Source organism: Arvicola amphibius, chromosome 6 (genome assembly GCF_903992535.2).
Source record: "Arvicola amphibius chromosome 6, mArvAmp1.2, whole genome shotgun sequence".
Lineage (NCBI taxonomy): Eukaryota > Metazoa > Chordata > Mammalia > Rodentia > Cricetidae > Arvicola > Arvicola amphibius.
The window spans coordinates 153041300-153061386 of NC_052052.2; the positions used below are offsets into that span (position 1 = coordinate 153041300).

General features: G+C 46.2%; 1 protein-coding gene across 1 annotated transcript in view; it reads right to left on the reverse strand.

The window, feature by feature from the left end:
- Trpc7 (transient receptor potential cation channel subfamily C member 7) overlaps nucleotides 1–20087 on the reverse strand; it is a 112971-nt gene that overhangs the window by 34938 nt on the left and 57946 nt on the right. The window contains exons 4-5 of the mRNA XM_042055336.1: nucleotides 19747–19911; nucleotides 11381–11597 (exon numbers count right to left, since the gene is read on the reverse strand). Of these exons, the coding sequence (XP_041911270.1) occupies nucleotides 11381–11597; nucleotides 19747–19911 (382 nt within the window). The remainder of the gene's footprint in view (nucleotides 1–11380; nucleotides 11598–19746; nucleotides 19912–20087) is intronic.

A 20087-nucleotide genomic window follows, 5' to 3' on the forward strand; every position in this document is an offset into this window, starting at 1 on the left:
CTGAGTGGAGGGATTTCTGAAGGTCCCACATGTGATATGAATTCAGTTTAATCCAAGTTACAGATTCCTCTGTTTTTGTGGTTGTTTCAGTGAGTTTAAGCTTAGGGTTATTGGTCTTTCCCACTTTTCCTTTAATGAACTGAAATTGAAAATGACGAATCTTCACAGTAGGTAACAGACATAGCGGTATATAATCGACCCCTCTTCTAAGATGGCCCCGTGAGATGGCCTGGCAATGGTTCTCAGCCTTCCTAACCCTGCAGCTTTTACAGCTCCTCATGTTATGGTGACTCCAACCATGAAATTATTTTCCTCACTACTTCAAAAGTCAAATTTTGCTACTGTTACCAATTGTAATGGAAAATATTTGTATTTTCCGATGGTCTCAGGTGACCGCTGTGAAAGGGTTGCGACCTACAAGTTGAGAAATGCTGGCCTTCGCTACTGCTTTGGTGTATAGACTTCTGGACCTGTCACTGTCTGGTACTGTGGCCACTTTGTAAATACTAACAGGTGAATATATTCCTACTTTTAGTTAAGAGATTTATTTATTTATTTATTTATTTGAGACAGGAGTTCTCTGTGCTGCCCTGGCTGTCCTGAAACTCACTCTGTAGACCAGGCTGGCCTTGAACTCACAGAGACCTGCCTGCTTCTGCCTCCCGAATGGTGGGATTAAAGGTGTGCACCACCGCTGCCCAGTTGGTTAAGAGAGCTTTAAAATGAAATTCCCAGTACACAGAGGAACTGCAGCTAGTATCTGAATATCCTGCTGGTGCTGGAGATGTCACACCCCAAGCTGGCATCCCCATCCTTCCCTCTTCATTGGCTCACATTCCTGACTCCTCTGGCAGACGATCACAAGAGATGTCTGCAGATCCTCCTTTGATGGACTTTCAGTTTCATGTTGCCCCTTCAAATTCTGACTCTTTCGCCTCACCAAGTGAACAGATCACATGATATTCACTGCTTTCTTTGACGCCTGCAGTGTGTGCATGATAACCCTAGGAAAAGCCTCACACCGAAGGCAGACTGTCAGAACCCTGTGGTCTCCCTCCATCTTCATACATCTGGCAGAACCATCCACACCACAATCCCCCAGTGGTTCTGCCCTGGACACTTGTCTCCCCAGACTGCAGGACAAGCCCACCGACAGCTGCTCATGTTACAAAACAGGCCTCTCTGAGGATTCAGCTGCTGAAACCTCCTTGAGTCTAAGATGGTACTGAGAGTGGATGATGGTGGTGGCTCTATCCTTCAGAGTGTGGCTACGCTGGTTCTAGTCCCGCCTCAGAACATATGAGAGCCAGGAGCTGACTGCCCTCAGTCCTCGGGGACTCTGCCCAGGGACTGTTTGGATTAGCATCCGGTGGTGAAAAAGGCCCATCAAATAAAAGGAATTGAAATATTTTTTTTCAAGGCAAAAAGCAGTGTAGAGCAGCTGTCTACAGAAGAATCCTGCCTTGTTTGTTGAAGATGGCACTGGAGCCCCCACCGTGAGAAATGCCCCCACCCCTGCAGATCTGTTTACAAGGCTTCTCACAGCCCCTGAGTGTGTTTCTCTTAACAAAGCCATGTCTCAGCTCACCATGAAACTGTGGGCAGCAATTCAGCCTGTCATAAGTTTCTTAGCACAGAAACATAACGTTTATCTGTTTATTTAAAAGTGTTACTAGAAAACCCATTACAGGCTGGGGAAGATGTGGATTTGTTTTTTTTTTTCTCTTCCCCAAGATTAAAATTAAATGTCATAGTGTAATACGACATCGTCCTCTATAGCATGGCAGGTTACTGCTTGGGAGTCAGCAAACCCTGGGCTCAAGTTTTTGCCTGGCAGTGGGACATTGGATAAGTCCCTTGATTTTGAGTGTGTTTTAGAGGAACTTCAAACACTAAAAGCTCTATGAATCCGAAATGCAAATTATTTTCATCAGGCCTTGAAAATTACTCCATGGTCAGCTGTCCTTGTCAGCCTTCCTAGATTTGAATATTAAATGCCTAGGTTAATTTAAGTCATTCCAGAACTATAAGTAAAAGTAACGTGGGGTGAGGGTTTGAGCAGCAGGAATTGCCTAATGAAAACAGAAGTGTGTGAAATTAAGTACTTCAGTGAGGGAAATTGGGCCTCCTGCTTCCAAGATGCTGGGGCAGTGTAGGATGTAGTAGCTGAGCCCCAGGTCTTTTGCCCCAGCAGTCAATCAGAGAAATGTTTAGAGCTCAGGGGCCCAAGGGATAAAGGATGCTCAGTACTCAAGACTCCTCCAGGCAAAGTTCCCATTACTTGGGAATGCCTGGAGCTCAGAAAACAAGGTCACCAATAATTAAGAGAGGTGCCTGGCAGAGAAGGAAGCTAGAGCTCACCAGGAAGCCTCCCGGGAATCCACACTACAGCTTCAGGGTAAAGCCTGCCTTCTTAGAAGAGGGGGCTCGGCAGAGGGAGGAAAGGCACTCACTCCTAATCTGGCCTCCATGGCACTCAGCAGGGCTTCCCTTTCAGAGTGTCCCAGATAGAAACAGGTGCATTTCTTAAATAGTCAGAGGTCTGCTCCTGCTGCTGTATGCCGGGGTTTCACATTTACCCTTTTCCTGAAGTCAGTTTCTCACCATTGGGCCAGGACGGGTGCTCCAAGAACTCACTGCAAGTAAATACACCCAGAAGCTCTCCACCTGCCCCTACTAGACAATGCTGTCTCCATGTTAGGGGTTCATTTGCTTGGCAGGCAGAAAGATGATACCAATAACTTCCTAAGAATGTGTCTGTGTCTCTTTATCCCCTTTATTCTGATCACAGCAGCCAGCAATTGTTGAGTTCCTTCTAGTTGCCCAGTCCTGGGCTAAGCATTTTACAGATACCAATTGACTTTTCAAAATACACTGATTGACAGCAACTATAATTATCCCTACTTTCAAGATGAAACTCATGTACAAAGTTGGCAAGTCAGTTGTTCAAAGGCAAGCAAGCAGTCCAGACGCTTTGCTGTCTGCTCTGCCACCTCCACCTTGCCCTGCATTAGGCACAAGGTTAAGCTGTTTAGTCAGAAGTCATCCATTGACCAGATAATGATAGCTTTGCTATAGATATCCGTTTGCCACTTGGCAGTACAGCTGCTGTCCTAAAAATTATACAGGGGCCAACTTCTGGTGGCACAGGGCAAAGAGGGTCAACATTGCAGTCACGGGGCCAAGTAGAGTGCCTGTGTGTCTTTGTAGACCTCGTGGAAGGGTGGATTCATGGAAGAGAGGCTCCTGGGCCAAGGAAAAAGAAATTAGCTAGGCCAGAAGGAGGGAGTGCAGTGGCCTAGAACTGTGGGAGAACAGGTCACTCTAGGAACTTAGGTTCAAAGGTGAAGAGAGTTTTTTGTAACCTAATAGACTCTCCTCAGGCCGTGCTGAGAACCGGGGTTTACCCCAAGCCTGTGGGCAGTCTCTAAAAATGATGAGCAGGGTAGTAACATGCTTTGACTTGCTAGAAGAAACTTCAGTAGTCTGGGGTATCATGTTTGGACTTCCTGGCTAAATACCCAAAGGATCCATTGAAAGAGTGAATTCATATATAAGAACCAGGACAGAATCATGGAAACAGGATTATATGCTTGCCCTCTTGACTAAACATGGAGGTATGATTAGGAGCTCAGGCTCACATGTGCCCTCAGAATTTAGAACCCTGGTGGGCAGAGGTGAGGGAGCAGGTGTGAGAACCTAAAGCCAGAGAGGGGAGAGCACAGAGCGGGATGAGGCTGGTCAGCCAGGGCAGTTTCCTGACTGCAGTCCCAATCCTGCCCCTCTTTGCTGTTTTCATGTATTTTGCAGCTGTCTTGACATTTGTATCTCATCCCATCAATGGAGTTTTCGGCACTGCTCACAGGTGTGGAAGAAAATGGTACCAGAGCTGAGAGGTGGCTCAGCAGGTAAGAGCAGTTGGTGCCACCCGACAGCCGCAGTTCCATCTCCAGAACCCACAGGGTGGAAGGAGAGAAATGACTCTTGCAAGCTGCCTCTGACCTTCACGTGTGAGCATGCCTGTCAGCCTTCATGTGTGAGCATGCCTGCCAGCCTTCACATGTGTGCAAGTCGGCCTTCACATGTGTGCATGCCTGTCAGCCTTTACATGTGTGCATGCCTGTCAGCCTTTACATGTGTGCATGCCCGTCCTGCCAGGAAAGAGTGGATTAATAACTAATAAAAAAAGACAACTAATGGTGGGCTTTTCAGAGACTAGGGAGAGAAAGTCTTCCACAGAAAGATTCCTAGATGGGGAACCCGGATTCGGAGACTCTTTCTGGTCTTCGTGGCTCTCTAGGACTTCATAGTTCTCTGATGGCATCTGTAGAGGCATGTTCTTTAATTGACTGTCCGCCAAGCTCTTCAAGCCCCAGAGCCGCTGCTCTGATGTGAAGCCAGGCAGCTGTTGGGTGTCCTCCAGGCTGCTCCATGTTCGGCTCTCTGAAGGCAGTCATCCATCGGGGATGGAGACCGCGGGGCTGGAGACAACAGGGCTGTGCCATGTGATCGTTGAAGGAAATCACTGAGGAAGCCAGATCCCCACCCCCTCATGGAGAGGATGAGTCAGCTATATGTGGGGTGGCTTCAGAAATGCTGAGTCAGGCAGGAGAGGAGGGAGAAGGGACTGGGGGAAAGAAGAGGACTCGGATTTCTGAGCAGGTTGATTATAAAGGCCTCATTTGAAGAAGACCTTTGAGAGTCTGGGGGCTCAAGTCAGTGGCAGACTGCTTGCCTAGCATATGTGAGACTCTGGCGTCCATTCCCGGATCCTTCTCACAGAAAGACCTGGACAGAAACTTAAATATGTAAGAGCTACAACTATGCAGATCCCTGCAGGAAGAAGAGCTGGGGAAAAGCCTCAGGGGCAGAAACAGAGAAGGAGAACAGAGGGCTGACACAGTGAGTGGGGAGGAAGATGGTGGAGAGAGAGAGGGGTTAGGGAGTAGAGACCTTCCTAGGCTGTTGTAACCGCACTGGCTGCTACTGTGAGGGAAATGGAAAGCCATGAGAAGTTCTGAGGCACAGTGATGAGGATTAGGGCTAAATAGGTCACTATCACTTCTGTGTTGAGGCACGGAAAGGGGAGGGCAAAAGCAGGGGGCCTGGATGAGACCTTTCACCTCTCAGTGGCTAAGACCTCCATATCTGAAGGAAACAGGCTGGGCTTGTTCAAGACCCTAGGTTGTCACTGTCGGAGCTGCGTCTGGTGAGGAGGGAGCAATGGCTTGTGTCGCTGTGTAGCTGGCATGCCCAGCTTTCTACACATCTGGAGTGCAACATACCAAAGATTTGGGCATCTCTGTTGGCAGCTAGTTAAAGGCATTCTTAGCTGTGTCAGAACAGAAGTCCAAGGCCGTCAGCAGGGCATAATGCTACTTCATACTCTCCTGTATTTGAGCAGAGACAGGCTTGGATGCTGAATCTCAAGGCATGCCAGCGCAAAGCACCTTCTGTAGATGATGGTCAGATCTTTCAAAGTCATTACTTTTGCAACAGTTAAAGAGCACCAGAAGTTATTTAGGGCAAGATCACACTAGTAATATTCATTGTTGTTTCCTTGATATCTGGCTGCCTAATACATGATGAAATGCTTAACATTTAATGGACCTGCTGAGAAAAAGTGATGGCTAGAAAATGCCAGGCAAGACTATCAGCGCCTCCAGCACTGTATCAGCCACACCGTGTACTTTATGCCCAGCCAACACCGTCAGCACCTCTAATACCATATCAGCCACACCGTGTACTCTGTGCCCTCAGCTGGACCTGGGCTCCTGCCCATGCCCCTCGTAAGGCCAAGTCCTGGACACGGACACTAGATCATACTTCCTGTCACCTCCTCAGGAGCTTTGCTTCCAGATGCCCCAGCCTCAGGATGCAGCATCCTGCCATCTGTTGGCCACACTTCCTGGCTCCTTGCTCCGCCTTGTGGCTCACTACTCTCTGCATTTCCTTTTCCTTTGCTAGACAGTGCTCATCTTCCCCGTGTTAACACTGCTATGGCCTCTGGCTTGATCTTTAGTTTATCTGTCCACTTTCAAAATCAGAGTGATACCATAATTTGCTTAAATATACTGCCATGCTCAATTTGTTTCCAGCCCCCAGCTTCTCCAGAGTTCAGACGCACATACCCGTTTAGTACTTGACATCTCTTCAGTGTCTGATATACTCTAGTTTCTCTCCAGATGGTGTAAATCTTTGCCCTTTGAAGAAAATCTATAGTGTATATCTCAAACTGGAGTCTGCATTCCCTCTGCCCCACCATGCTCCACCCTGGTCTTTCCCATCTTACTGAATGACTTTCTTTGATACCATTTTGCAAGCTATAATAGTAGAAATTGTTCCCGATAGTTCTCATTTTCTCACATCTCACAGGTAATTCAGCAGTAAATATTGATTTTACCTTCAAAGCGTGACCTGTTCTCACTAACCATTTGATGTCTAACTCCTATAGGGGCTTTGTAACTGGCACCCTGTTCTGCTCTTGTCCCACAACCACCCATTCTTAATACAGCACTCACAGAAGAACTGAAGCTGTAGAATGTCACCTCTGTTAAAAGCCACAACGGCTCTACCCCCATTGCCATCGCCTCTCTTGTCCCTGAATGTGAAGATCTCAGAAATCCTTGTTTGGAACATATCCAGTTTGCTACTGATTCTGGGCTTTAGGCCACACCACCCCTTCTGTCCCAGATGCTTTCAGCTTCCCACAGCGGGAGCAGGGTGCTCTCTGGCTGCTCAGCTTTCATGGAATCTCAAGACCTGAAGGGAGAGAGGAGTCCACTTACCTCCCTATTAATGAACACTGATTGCTGATTATATGTAGGGAGATACAGAGGAATTATTTCCTTTTGCTCTTGCATCCTGAGTCTCTCTTTGTCTCTCCCCAGCTGTCTCCCCACTTCCCTTTCTCCCTCTCCCTCTGTAGCTCAAGATGGCTTCAGATTGGTGAGTCTCCTGCCTCAGCCTCCAGAGTTACAGAGATTACAAGTATGTGCTCCCATGCCTGGCCTCTTCAGCTTTGACGAAGGTTTCTGGTTCTCTTTTAGAGGATGTGTTTTGGTTTCTGTTCCCAGAAGTTGAGTAAAATGAAGAATTGTTTGCAGACATCAGAAAGAGGCAGCACAGGCCCTAGGGAAAGGGAAGCCACTGGAAAGGCCTGCTTTCTTTCTAGGAGCCCATCCCCCCTCTGCAGTGCTCTGGTGATGGAGGAGGGTCATCTGTCTATGTGTTATTTTCATTGGTTAATAAAGAAACTGCCTTGGTCCTTTGATAGGACAGAAAATTAGGTAGGCAGAGTAGACAGAGCAGAATTGTGGGAGAAAGAAAGCAGAGTCAGGCAGATGCCTCAGGCAGTCACCATGCCTCTCCTCTCCGAGAGGGACACAGGTTAAGATCTCTCCTGGTAAGCCACCCCTCGTTTTGCTACACAGATTACTAAATATGGGTTAAAGCAAGATGTGAGAATTAGCCAATAAGAGGCTGAAAATAACGGGCCAGGCAGTGTTTAAATGAATACAGTTTCCTTGTAATTATTCTGGGGCTAAGGTAGCCATGCGGGAGCCAGGTGGGAACGCAGCTGGCTACTCCTACTACACTCTAGAGAGAGCTGAGAGTGCAGGCACAGGGACGGGCTGAAGAGGCAGAGGTGATCAGATGTCACGTGGCTGAGCTCCAGAGGGAAGGGGACTCTGCAAGCCCAAAAGCAAACCTGACTCTGGCTGTTTAAGTAGAGTCCGTGGCTCAGTTCCAAGCCATGAACATATGGACTGGAATTCCACACAGAATATCCAGAGAGCTAACAGGGGTCGGGAGAATGAGCTGTAACCACCCAGAACTGAAAGGCCTTGCTGACACTTGAGGCCTCCAGTAAGGAACGCAGAAGTGAGTCTCTACAGCCATAAATAAATAGTCTTATGGTAAATTCCTGAGCCACACTCCTAGGACACCTGAAGAATGACCCAAGCTGATAGGCAATAGCTTAAGCCCCATCTGCATAACAGCTCTCTAGAAGGATGACCATGCAGTTGACAATGGCTTATCTCTGCCAAAGCTCAGGTAGAGGCTCAGTGCCCAGTGTGCCAGAGTGGGGAGGTTGGGCACAGCAGGGGGTGTTGGGGGCATGAGTTAATGTTTTCCTCCTGTTAGTGACTTCTTGCTCCTGTGGATGAATGATGAAGGGTTCTTGAGAAGGGAAGGGGTTCTCATGGGGTGAATTTGCCTCCCGTATCTTCTTTCCCACATTAGGGCCCATGGTCAGCCTTACCTGCATCCTCTTTTATTGCACCCTGTGTTGTGTTGAAGCAAGGTCAGGGAGCATCCAGTAATGCATTTGGCTTCCTTCCACATTCCACCCTGAGGTCCTGTCCGATGCAGCTGTCCTATGTTAGGTACCCCCTCCACCACAAGAGCCAAAGAAACCCTCTTTACTTTATGGATTACCCAGCCTTAGTTTTTCTGTTATAGCAACAGAAACTGACTCAGGCAATAAAACTCAGCTGTTCAACACAATATGTGAAGTACTACCGATCAACATTGATAGATGCCAATTTCTAAGAGAAAGCAGTCTGTGGAAATTACATGGAAATGACAGTCAAGACTTAAAAGGTATCATAAATATATACAATATATTCAAGAAGTATAAACACATTGGGGAAGGAAATGGACAATATAACGATATAAAAAATTGAGACTTATAAAAATATGAATTTCACAAATTGAAGTCTACCTGAAATGAAAACAATTCATTTGGATTAAAATTCACAGACATGGTAAACAAATCAGCATTATGAAGCAGAGAAGGCATGGGATCAGAAAAAAAGAAGCAATACTTCACTGTTCTGCCATAGTCTACACAGCCCTGGCTGGTATGCAACTCACTCTGTAGACCAGGCTGGTCCTGAGCTCAGAGATCTGCCTGCCTCTGCCCCCAAGTCCTGGGATTAAGGTGTGCACCACAGTACTTGGCAACAACACGATTTTCCTTCTTCCTTCCTTCCTTTCTTCCTTCCTTCCTTCCTTCCTTCCTTCCTTCCTTCCTTCCTTCCTTCCCTTTTTTTTAACAGTTGAAATATTTATGCTCCCTGACCTTGCTTCAAAATAACAGAGGTGAAGGAAAAGGGGAAGCGGGCAAGGTTGGCCATGAACCCTAATGATGGGAGGCTCATCCTGTTCATCTCTTGAGTTTCGTATTTTTTAAATTAACTGTAATAAACATTTTGCAATTTTCCCCTTTAGTAAGAAAGTGAAGTCTTTATTATGCATTAAACTTGGCAAGAAAGAGGTCACTGTGAGTGGGCTTTTATCTTCTCCAACACATCTCATGTGCAAGTCCTTAAACTCAGCTCTGCTTTGATGGCCAAGAGGGGAATCAGGCTGTGTAAGTCAGAGGCCTGCTGGCTGGAGCTGCGTCTCTCCCAGGCTGTCTAAGTCAGAGAAGAGGCCTACTGGGTAGAGATGCAGCTCGCTTCTTTAATGCTCTGACTTCTAGGATGAGCCATAGAAGGCCTCGGGAGAAAGTCATGGCTCAGGAGGCTTAGCATTAACTATACTTGTTTAAAGGAAGAGATCTTGTACTCTCTGCAGTCTGGGATACAGGTAGGAAAATGGGGTGAGTACAGAATTTGCACTGTAAACACATTTTTACTCAAACTGTAGAATGTTCCTTTACATTTTGTGAATTTATGTCTCTGTGATTGGTTTAATGAAGCCAACTGGTGAATAGCTGGAAAGAATAAGGTTTGAAGGAGAGACAAACAGAATGCTGGGAAGAAGGGCAGAGTCAGAAGGGGTAGTGAGCAGACACAGAGAAGCATGCTGTACTGAGAAAAGTTACCAAACCACATGACAAGTTGAAGATAAAATTATGGACTAATTGAAAATGTAAGAGTTAGCTAGTAATAAGCCTGAGCTACTGGCTGAGCATTTATAATTAATATTAATCCTCTGTGCTTACTTGGGAGAGGCTTGTGGGACAGAAACTTCTGCTCACAATAAACTCAGTGTGTGAATATCTGAAAGTACCTAGTGTTAAAATGTTTGACTTTTTTTTTAAACCCAGGATGTCCAAGGGAGACCTGGACTAGATTCTGAACTGTAAAAGACCATACCCTAACCCATACCCGGCTTCAGTGTCTCTTTTCAGAGTTAGGGTTAATGACTCCACGATGAAGTCACAGGCTTGTCAGTTGGTCACATGACCCTGAGAAGCATGGCATGGCTGTTCTGACTGCCCTAAGTCAAAACATCCTCCTGTGTGGTCCATGTAGGGTCCATGTTTCCAGTTGATCTCAGCTTGGGCATTCATTATGCTCTCTGGAAATTCAACTCTTGTGACCTTTTTGGGCTACATATCAGTACAGGCCATGTGTTGCATAACTTTTTACATATCTGTTTATGATTTTGCTGTTCGATGGCATAAACACTTTGATCCTGAATATTTTTTAAAAAGATTTAATTATTTTATTATGTATACAGTGTTCTGCCTGCATGTATGCCTGCAGGCCACAAGAGGGCACCAGATCTTATAGATTATTGTGAGCCATCATGTGGTTGCTGGGAATTGAACTCAGGTCCTCTGGAAGAGCAGTCAGTGCTCTTAACCACTGAGCCATCTCTCCAGCCCTAAATACTTTTTTGACTTAATACTTACAAACATAGTGACAATTAAACAAATATTAAACATTTGCCACCAAAGCAAAATCTGGGTGAATGCTGTTGAACCAATTTAATTAGTGGATCGACTCCTGCTGCTACGTAAATTTATTTCAGTTATTTTTAAACTTCCACTTTACTAGAAAAAGCCCCATTAAATCTGAATCTTTGCAATATGAATCTTTCCATTTATTAAAGTTTTGCTTATTATATTATTGATAATAGCTTTAGCAAATTTTCAATATTTTTCCTTGAGCATTTCCCCACGTATTATCTATTTGCAGGTTTTGGTGTTAGAAATTAAATTAATAGCAATTTTCTACAATTCAAATTAGCCATTTATTGTCAAGACAAACCTTGACAGCATAAAATATCACCACAGATAGGAATCTTACAACCTCTTTAGCACACTAATTTAAACAAATAACGCATGCTACTCTCTGTATTGATTAGGCTATTTTTTTCATAATGGCATAAGCTAGTGTCTTCTGGGAAGAGGGAACCTTCATTTCCCAGGTAAAGCCACCTCATAATCATAATCAGTACACTGTATGGAAGAATATCTAGTGGGTACCCCCCCAAACATTTCCTTTCAAAATTGGGGTCTCTGTGCCTCTTGTACGCTTCTTGACTTTTGTGTTGGCTGGTGCATCAGCCCAGAGTGTGCCCAGCAGAAGGGGAGTCTAGAAGGCATCATCAGTCAGAGGAGCGAAAGAGGGTGGCTTACCTAAGACCCACTTCATGATGAGCATCTCCGTCCAGGAGAACTGCGTGGTTTTCACTCTGAAGATCTGTTTGGGGTAGTCTGTGAAGGTCTCATTGGGCAGGGTCTTAACCCCCTCAAAGCGGTCAGATGCGTTCACGACCAATAGTCCCAGGAAGATGGTAAACGATACGGCGTGGGCTACAAACTTCATGAAGGGGCTCCTCAGGGTTCGTCCTAGCTGGAGACAGAGTGTGCATGGCACAGGTCAGGTGGGCACGGTTCTCTGTGAACATCGCTTTACTGCACGAAACCACACATTAACCAGAGAATCGCCCATCTTGGGCAGAAGCCAGAAGGGACACAGGCATTGTCTCTTGTACTTATACACGAGTGGCTATTTAACTAAATCTAAGTTCTACTGACTTCCAAGGGTTGTTTTTTTTTCTCTATTTCTAGGTCTCGGGGAGGGGCCGAGGGAGTACAGTAGAACACACAGATACATAATCAAGTTATGTCTGTTGGCCTAGGTACCCTCAGCATCATGGGTCGGATTTTACACCCTTCAAACCTGAGAAAACAGTGCTAAACAGAACTACAACTTAAAAGTGCACGTTGAGTTTTGTACATTTGCCTGGGCTTCAGGCTTAGATAGTTCACTTTCCATCTTTCTTGAATCTTGATAAATTTACTTAGAACCACATGGTTCCTGCTGTGGCTTTAGCTACACTTCTATGAAATTTGATGCACCTTGATATGTGGAATTTTTGCTGTTGTTTTTCTTACTTTTGATTCATTTTCTACTCAGGGATTATTTGCTTTGCAATCACATGGGACTTTTTTCTTGCTTGCTTGGAAAAAAATTCTAGGGCAGAGCAGTAGAGTCACCATTTTAAGGCTAGCTGGAGCTACGCAGGGAGAGCCTGTTTCAGCAGACATCTGTAATTTTACAGAAGTATTTACAGAACGCAGGCTTTATGCCATCTCTCAAACCTCACTGGTTTCTCCTTGGGGCCCAATAATTGGTGTGATTATTTCCAATGCATCTAGAATGACCTGGGATTCACCTTCCTGGGGAGTAAGCATTGGGAGCATCTTCTCTGTCTAATGACCTCCAGCTAAAGTTCTTTGTCCTGATGAGATCACACACATCCCCACTAGGCCACCTTCATCTCTCACACCAAGTCTGACCCTTCCCCCAGGCATTGGCTGCCCAGCTCCTCCAGTGTGGATTCAGTTATTACCAGTGACTGACGCTCTGACTGTCACACGTTCCCTCCCTTAGGAGTCCTGGAGCAGATGTCACCTTGGAGACTGAGTACTGGCCTGACCAATGGTGGACATTCATTCACTGCAGGGTCTCTACGGTAAGATCCCCAATTACAGCTGTGGTCAGCATACTGTTTGTGCGTTAGCTGGCTTGATGATGTTCTTCTAAAGTGTGTTGCCTAGTATCCACCCCTTCTTCTAGTCAACAGTGTAACACGAGTTATAATTATTCTGATGTCATAGAGAACACTGATAGGAATTTTATACAAGGCTGAGTTTTATCTTTCTAAAATAGTCATGACTGAGTCCCTGACCATGGAGAAAGTAACTGGTGCCCACATGTTTATTTCCTTTAGACAAGCTGGGAACAACTTCATAAACTTTCATAAAGAGAGTTTATCTGACAATCATAGGTTGACACACTCCTTACACATAGCATTTCTATGCATTAATGCTTTAAGTTCATATATATGTATATATATATCTGTATGTATCTATATAATATCTATTCTTATTGACATATTTTTGACAATGGGCAAATATACTGATTTGGTAATGCAGAGTAGAAGGATAAACACAGTGTCTATCACACGAGTCCAATAGAATCAAGACATATCTGAATTAAATACTGGGATCTAGTTTAAATTTTTCAACATTTAGAGGACTGTCATCTTCATCTTGGAGCCTCATTTTGCAACCTTTTGACCTTGGGCATTTTCTGTGCCCACGGGCACCCTCCAGCGGCCATCACACGGTCTTTCTTGTCACTGTCTGCGTTTTCATAAGCAGCAAGGGAAGCTGAGACTCTGGCAGAGGAGCAGACATGGGCTACCAGATCCGTGTCTCCCAGAAAGTCCACCAAAGAAAGATGGAGACACTGAGAAAGACACATCTTAAAAGATGGCTGCCAAGTTTCCCTGTAGGCTCTCTCTGGGGTCTCCCACTGATGGGCCCTGTGAGAATATGGTGGGACAGAACCGTTTCTGTCTCCCCGACCAAGGTGGCTGTGAATGTCCCTGCAGTCCCTGCTGTAGGAGATTTATCTTCTTTTCGATATCTTTTCAGGGTATTATTATCTGCTAGCAGAAGATGAGCCTGTAAAAACGATTATGCTTCCTGCAAAATGCAACAAAAACCTCTGACAGTGCCTCCCACTGATTTGGAAGGCTACCCTGGTCTTAGTTTTCACTTGATGCAGTCAATAGGGAGGGAGGGCAAGGTTAGGGATTGATGGTTCTTCTGAACTTGAAAGCGTCTATGGGCAAACCGTTGACAGAGGAGGCCCAGTCATTTCAGTGGCTCTTCTTCCTTCTTTCTTCCCTTTTTCTTTCGCCTTCATTCTCTCTCTCCTCCTCCCACATCTTTTTCCTTTTCCTGCTTCTTCCTCTCCTCAACTTTCTTTTTTGAGACAGTTTTTTTTTTTGCCTCAACCTCATGGCAGTCTCCTGCCTCAGGAACTGCCATTATAAGGTTATCCCACTGAACTCAGCTTTTGTGTGTGCATGTGTGTGTGTGCATGTGTGTTAGAGTGTGTGTGTGTTTATGTGGTTGAGTGTGTGTTTGTGGGTGTGTGTGTGCATGTGTATTTGAGTGTTTGTGTGTGTGTATGTTTGTGTGCATGTATGTTTGACTGTGTGTGTGTGTTTGTGGCTGTGTGTGTGTGATTGAAATTTCTGAAACAGATTACTCAGGGGAAGAACTGTTTCCCACAAGCCTACTCGACGAGCAGAGAAAAGGCAAAAGCCCACCTAGCAAGATCTCCCAGCTCTGGAATTGTCAGAGCCCAGTCAAGGTACAGCTGCTGCTGGGGCTTTGGGCGGTGTGGGTCACAGCCCACCCTGCCTACAGTCTGGAAATGTGTTGAAGAAGCTCAGCCACTGCTTCGGCCCTGTGAGCGGAGAGCACAGCCGTTGCTGTAAGCCTCTACTGGTATTTGGGAGGATGAAGCAGGATGATCATGAATTTGAAAACAGTTTCAGGTTAGCCCTGGGAGGAGATACTCTCTTAAAGCAAAGAATCTGGGCAGCTTACAAACAACCTGCAACCCCATCTCCTGGGGAAACAGCACCCTCTTCTGCCTTCTATGGGGAACTGTACCCACGTGGTGTCATTCATATGTCATATGGACATACACATGAACACATGTGAAAGCAATTTAAAACAACAAAATCTAAAAGCAAAAAGCCTAATCCAGGCCTCAGGTGTCTTCCTTTTATGACAGTAGATTCATTTGAGAGTGTGAAATTTGGGTTTTCTCATATTACAGTGGGAGGCCACACCTGGTTTAGGGGCAGAAGAGACACTCAGTGATAGTAGCTTTTATAAGGTAGGGTTTCTAATGAGGGGAAAGGGAACAGCTGTTGTTTGGCCTGCGGTAGTTGATTTCTTTTTTTCTAGAAAATTCTAGTCAGCTCTAAATATCTGAGTCAAGTCTATTTCAAGTTTAGCCAGCAACTAAGATGTGTACAGTAGGCACCGTGGGCTGGCACACGGCTGTCGCTGGAGCTGTGTGTACATGTACAGAGGCCATCACAGTGACTATGGGCAAATCTCTTGACCTGTATACACTCAGTTATAATCACAATGCCATGTATTTGTGGCAATTAAATTGATCCGTGTCTCAGTTTCTTCTATAAAATGGGATTGGAAAGATAAAATCTTCCTGTGGTTAGGGTAAGCAATGACTGATGTAACAGACACGAAATAGCACCTCCTCAGTAGAGAGTTCTTGACCTAGGGCCCTGAGGGCTAGGGAACTCCAGTGCAAAGCCTAAGAAACTTGACTGTTTCTTAAACAGTCAAATAATTAAAATTTTGTTTAAAAATAAAGATATTTTTAGAAAAATATCTTTAGATTTATTTATTTTATACAGATGACCTTTTGCCTATGTGTATGTCTGTGCATCATGGGTGCCCGGTGCTCTCAGAGGTCAGAAGACTGTGTTGACACCCCTGAGACCTGAGCTGCCATGCGGGTGCTGGGAACTGAGCCCCGGTCCTCTTCATAGCAACAAGTGCTTGCCCCACTGCACCATCCCTCCTGCTTCGGCTGAGCCTTGACGAGCTTGTCTGCAAAGGCTCACGAAGGACCCATGCAGGGTCTTTGTGTGTGCTGTGAACCTGTTTGGAGTGGACACTAGAGGGGATAGAGACAAAACAGCCCCCAAGAGTTGGTCCTTCCCTTCGGGGCTCCTGATTTCCTAGTTGGGAGGCACGGGTTAAAAATGGTGGTAAAAGCTAAATAAGAACGGACATTGCGGGGGGGGGGTCAGAGTGTGTCTGCAGTGGGGTGACTCGCCTCTGACACGCCCCAGTCCTGTCCCAGCAGGGTGCCTGCTGCTGGCCTACCTCTTGGGATTTGGTGGCAGAAGTATTGGCAGTGGAAGAGGAACACTGGTCAGCTGACACAAATGTTCCTTCCATTGCTGTGACGAAAGCTGTTGTGTGATTTTCTGTAGCGGAGGGAGCGTTGCTTTCTGGTAGAGATGAATGTGGAGGAGTCTGTTCTCTTCTGGTTGACGCCTGGGCAGTGTGGAGTGGGGACTCCTGCTTCTAACCACAAACTTGGTCCAGCAAAGCCAAGATCCTTCAAAGCTGCTGACTCACCCGCCCTGTCCTGCCTAGATGCTTGTTTGGGGCAGGGAAGGGCAGTGCCTGCAAACACTTGGGTGTTTTTCGGAACAGGAGCTGCGCAGCAGGCTTTAGACTGCACACTGCAAGGGCGTCCGGTTGGGTCCGGGAAATGTTTATAGTTTTCCCCGTCCGATTGCTGGGACTACTTTAGTCAACCACTGAGCTCCCGGCTCTCCTTCACCTGTACTCGTGCCTCCCTGCGACACTGCCCTGATGCTGACTTTGATCCCTCCTGCTGATGAGATGCTGCCTGAGGTTTCTACAGGTATTCAGCCTAGCTTAGGACTTGAAGAGGACAGGAAAATGGTTAATTAGCAGTGAAGGCTCCCTTTGCACAGGAGCCCTTGCTAAGAGGATAAAGATGCCTAGGAATCACTGAACTCAAGCAGACATTTTCAGGAACTCACTGGCCTTCCTGGCCATACCTGTGTTGGTGATGACAGTGAGGAATGATGAACAAAGTCTCTATTAATTTTTTCTCGATCCTGGAAGGCCTGCCCCTTACCCATGTCTGCACTTGCCTTCGCCTGCACATGCCTGTCACTTGCTCATGCTTGTCAGATGACAAATTAACAAGCTGAACTGCTATTGATATACCTGGCTGTGTCATCTCTTCACTTAACTCTCTTTCTTAGGGACCCCCAAAACTGAAAAGACAGGCTTAGGAGTTCAATAGGAAATTAATAATGAGTTCATCTCAGAAGGCTAAGCTGATAACTTCAGTGTTGGTAATTGTCCCTAGGAAGAGAATGCACCATTAGGTTGGGAACAGAGCCTCTTGGCAGTCACTACATGCTGATGGACACGATCCAGTCAGTGAAGTTTGGCAGTGACATTTTACAAGTCCATCTATAAATGAATATGGCGGTCTAATATCTGGGCACGTGATAATGTCATTGGAACATGGAATCCCTGGAATGACATTGTGTTTTCATGAGACTACAGAAATAGCCATGAGAGCGGTGACCTCACTGGAAGATCAGCCTATGAGACTCCTCCCAGTGTCTCCTCCTGAGAGGACATGGTACTCTGCGCATCAGGAGCCCTACTGGCTGGCTTTGTCACACGTAAGATCTGACCTCTCTGAAATTCCAGCAACATCTCTGCCAAACTTGAAAAGATTTTTTTCTAAGTGGTAGAAGGAAAGACTAAAAATATCTTGACTGTTTTATCTGTCCCTTAGCTGTCTCAAAGCAAGCTTGACAAACGCTTTAATGAGGGACTCCTGCCTTGTAATGAGTGGTGCCCCCGAGAGTCACCCTGTGTGACAGACTCAGGCCTGTCGGTCACGCGTCCACTGTGCCCCGGCCCAGTGGTAAATGTGCTGAAGGGACAAGTGGCTTCATGATCAGCTTATATTTGTCATGAGTGTTTTATTTCTTTGGTCTTAGTGAAAGATTTTGGAGCACTAACTGTCAGTCAAGCATTTGAAGAGAAAAGGAAGCCCCAGTCAAGCACTAGATCTTGCCGCAGTAATTTTCTCTGTGCTGTTTCAGGAGATGACCGTGGCTCTCCCCTCCGTGTCCACGCTGTGTTAGCTTTCTGCGTTTCCTAGACCTGGGACTCCCAGAATGCTCTCCCCACAAATAGACCTTTTCAGGGGTGGGGTTGGACATGTATATGTTATTTTCTGAGTCTTTTCAGACATACCACAAGTTTAAGAAGAATTAAGTCTTCCACAAGGCACCAGCAGACAGAGGTGCGGATGTTTGCTGGTGTTCGCTAGCCCCGGGCTCCTGGAAGCTGTCACAGTCAGTTTTGTTGGGGGTGGGGGGAGCTGGTAGCAGTCCCTCAGTCATGTTATTTTAATGACTGAACTCTCAGGAGTGTGCTTGAAGACCCAAGAGAGTAAATGCAGATGTTCCTGGCCACACAGGTTCTATGCATGTGTGTGTGTGCGTGCGCGTGTGTGCGTGCATGCGTGTATGTTTGGGCAGGGGTGTTTCAATCCACTATAGACTGCTTGGTTGCAGCTTCAAGACACAGCATTAAGACATGTGCCTGAAGCCTGTGGCCCACGGCACCCCAGTTCAGGTCTAGCCACTCTCTGACATTTTAAAAAAGGACAGAAAACAAAACCAAATAAAATCCTGACCTTGCTTACATATATATTGTTTGGAGAATTTTGACTTAGAAGTCCATGACATGAGACTGCCATAGAAACAGGACTCCCAATAGATGTTGAGGACACACAGTTCAGTCTTGGAGTTTTCTGTCTGTGGGAGAAGCTTGCCCGTCTCGGGGACTGCTTACCTACACCGAGACACTGAGTTCCCTTCCTGGCTGCTTTGGTGGCGGGGCAGCAGTCTGAATTCTTGGCCTCACCTTTCTGACCCTAGTGTCCCACTAGTGGGCTTGACAGGAGGTTCAGCTCAGTGGCAACACTGTGTTAACAGCATTAGCTGCTCAAGCTGTCTATGGAACAATCTCCCTGTAGACTCCCGTGTTCTTCTCCACTGAGAACTCAGGGTCACCTGAGCTCAATGCCTTTCAAAAATCTGTCCCTAGATAAATGTAGTTTGAAAGCCTTGAAGACAATCTTAACCCCATGGGATATGTTTCAAGGCTTCTTAATGATTTGGTGTTTGGGGCACAAACTCTTCCTGGAGCTGGGGTGTGGGTGCTTTCTGGTCCTAATGTCTGGGCCATGAGGAAGGTGAAGCCCACAGCAGCACAGGCGTCAGAGAACCTATAGGGCCATTCCTCTTGTCACCTCTACCTTTCTGATATTCCTCCCTAGGCAAAATTCAGCCTCCTACTTTCTAGATGTTCCCCCCATTTCTTCTTGCAGTCTATTTCATCGGCCATGTGGACCAGAACCTCTTGATGGAGGCTGAGGGACGTTGCAGCAAGTCTGCAGGGCCTGGCATGAGCTGTGCTCAGTCCTCAGCCCTCTGGGTCTCATTTCTGAACTGCTTCCTGAAGCACACGTGTTCTAATGCAATCAGGGAGTAAAACGGACTATCCCAAAAAGAACATATAATGAAGAGAAAGTCCTCAGGGAGCAGTGGTTGTTCCTACGCCATGATGATGGCTGGTGTGCTGTGAGCTGGAGGACACACTCAGCACGCTGTGCAGATGTAGAGGGAAGGGACTTTGACTCTCTGTCCTGCTGCTTACTCATTCAGCGATGCCTTGAAGGTCATAACAGCCCATCTCATTACCTGCCTTTCTCTCTAAAAACTGATAATTAAAGACAGATTTTGAGATCTTTTTTTTTCTTTTTGTGGCTCTTCTACTTTTGCTTGGTCTATCAGGGCTTCTCTCCCTCCTTTTCCTCCTCCCTCCCTCCCTCCTTTCATTTTCATCTTTCTTTGTGGTACAGGGCTCAAACCCCGAGCCTATGTGTGCTGGGCAAGTGCTTCCCCCAGTCCAGCTCCGACTTAGTACTTGAACAACACAGAAGGAATTCTTCTGCTGACTTGAAGGAAGTGCTAAGAAAAGAAGAAATAACTGCAAATGACATGCACACCTTAAGCAGTTTGTACCTTGCTGCACGGAGCAATCCAATAGGCTATGGCGAGAAAAGGGAGGCCTATGGAGACTCCAAAGACAGCCAGGAATTTCACAGCGATAGACTGTTGACGTAAGCCTGAGAGATTTTCATACCACATGGTAAGCAATTGCTGCTGACAGTTAGGGTGAGCAACGAACTGTAAAAACAAAACAAAAACAAAAACAAAATGCGAACAGGAAAATGGCGTCATAGCACTTGAACACTACACAACCCAGGAGGAACATTGGAGCCGGGGAAGCCATGGCAAGCACTGGAGGGAGGGCGCAGGCGTGGGCAGGGCTTCTGACCTGGGGCTGCTGAGGCCGAGGCCAG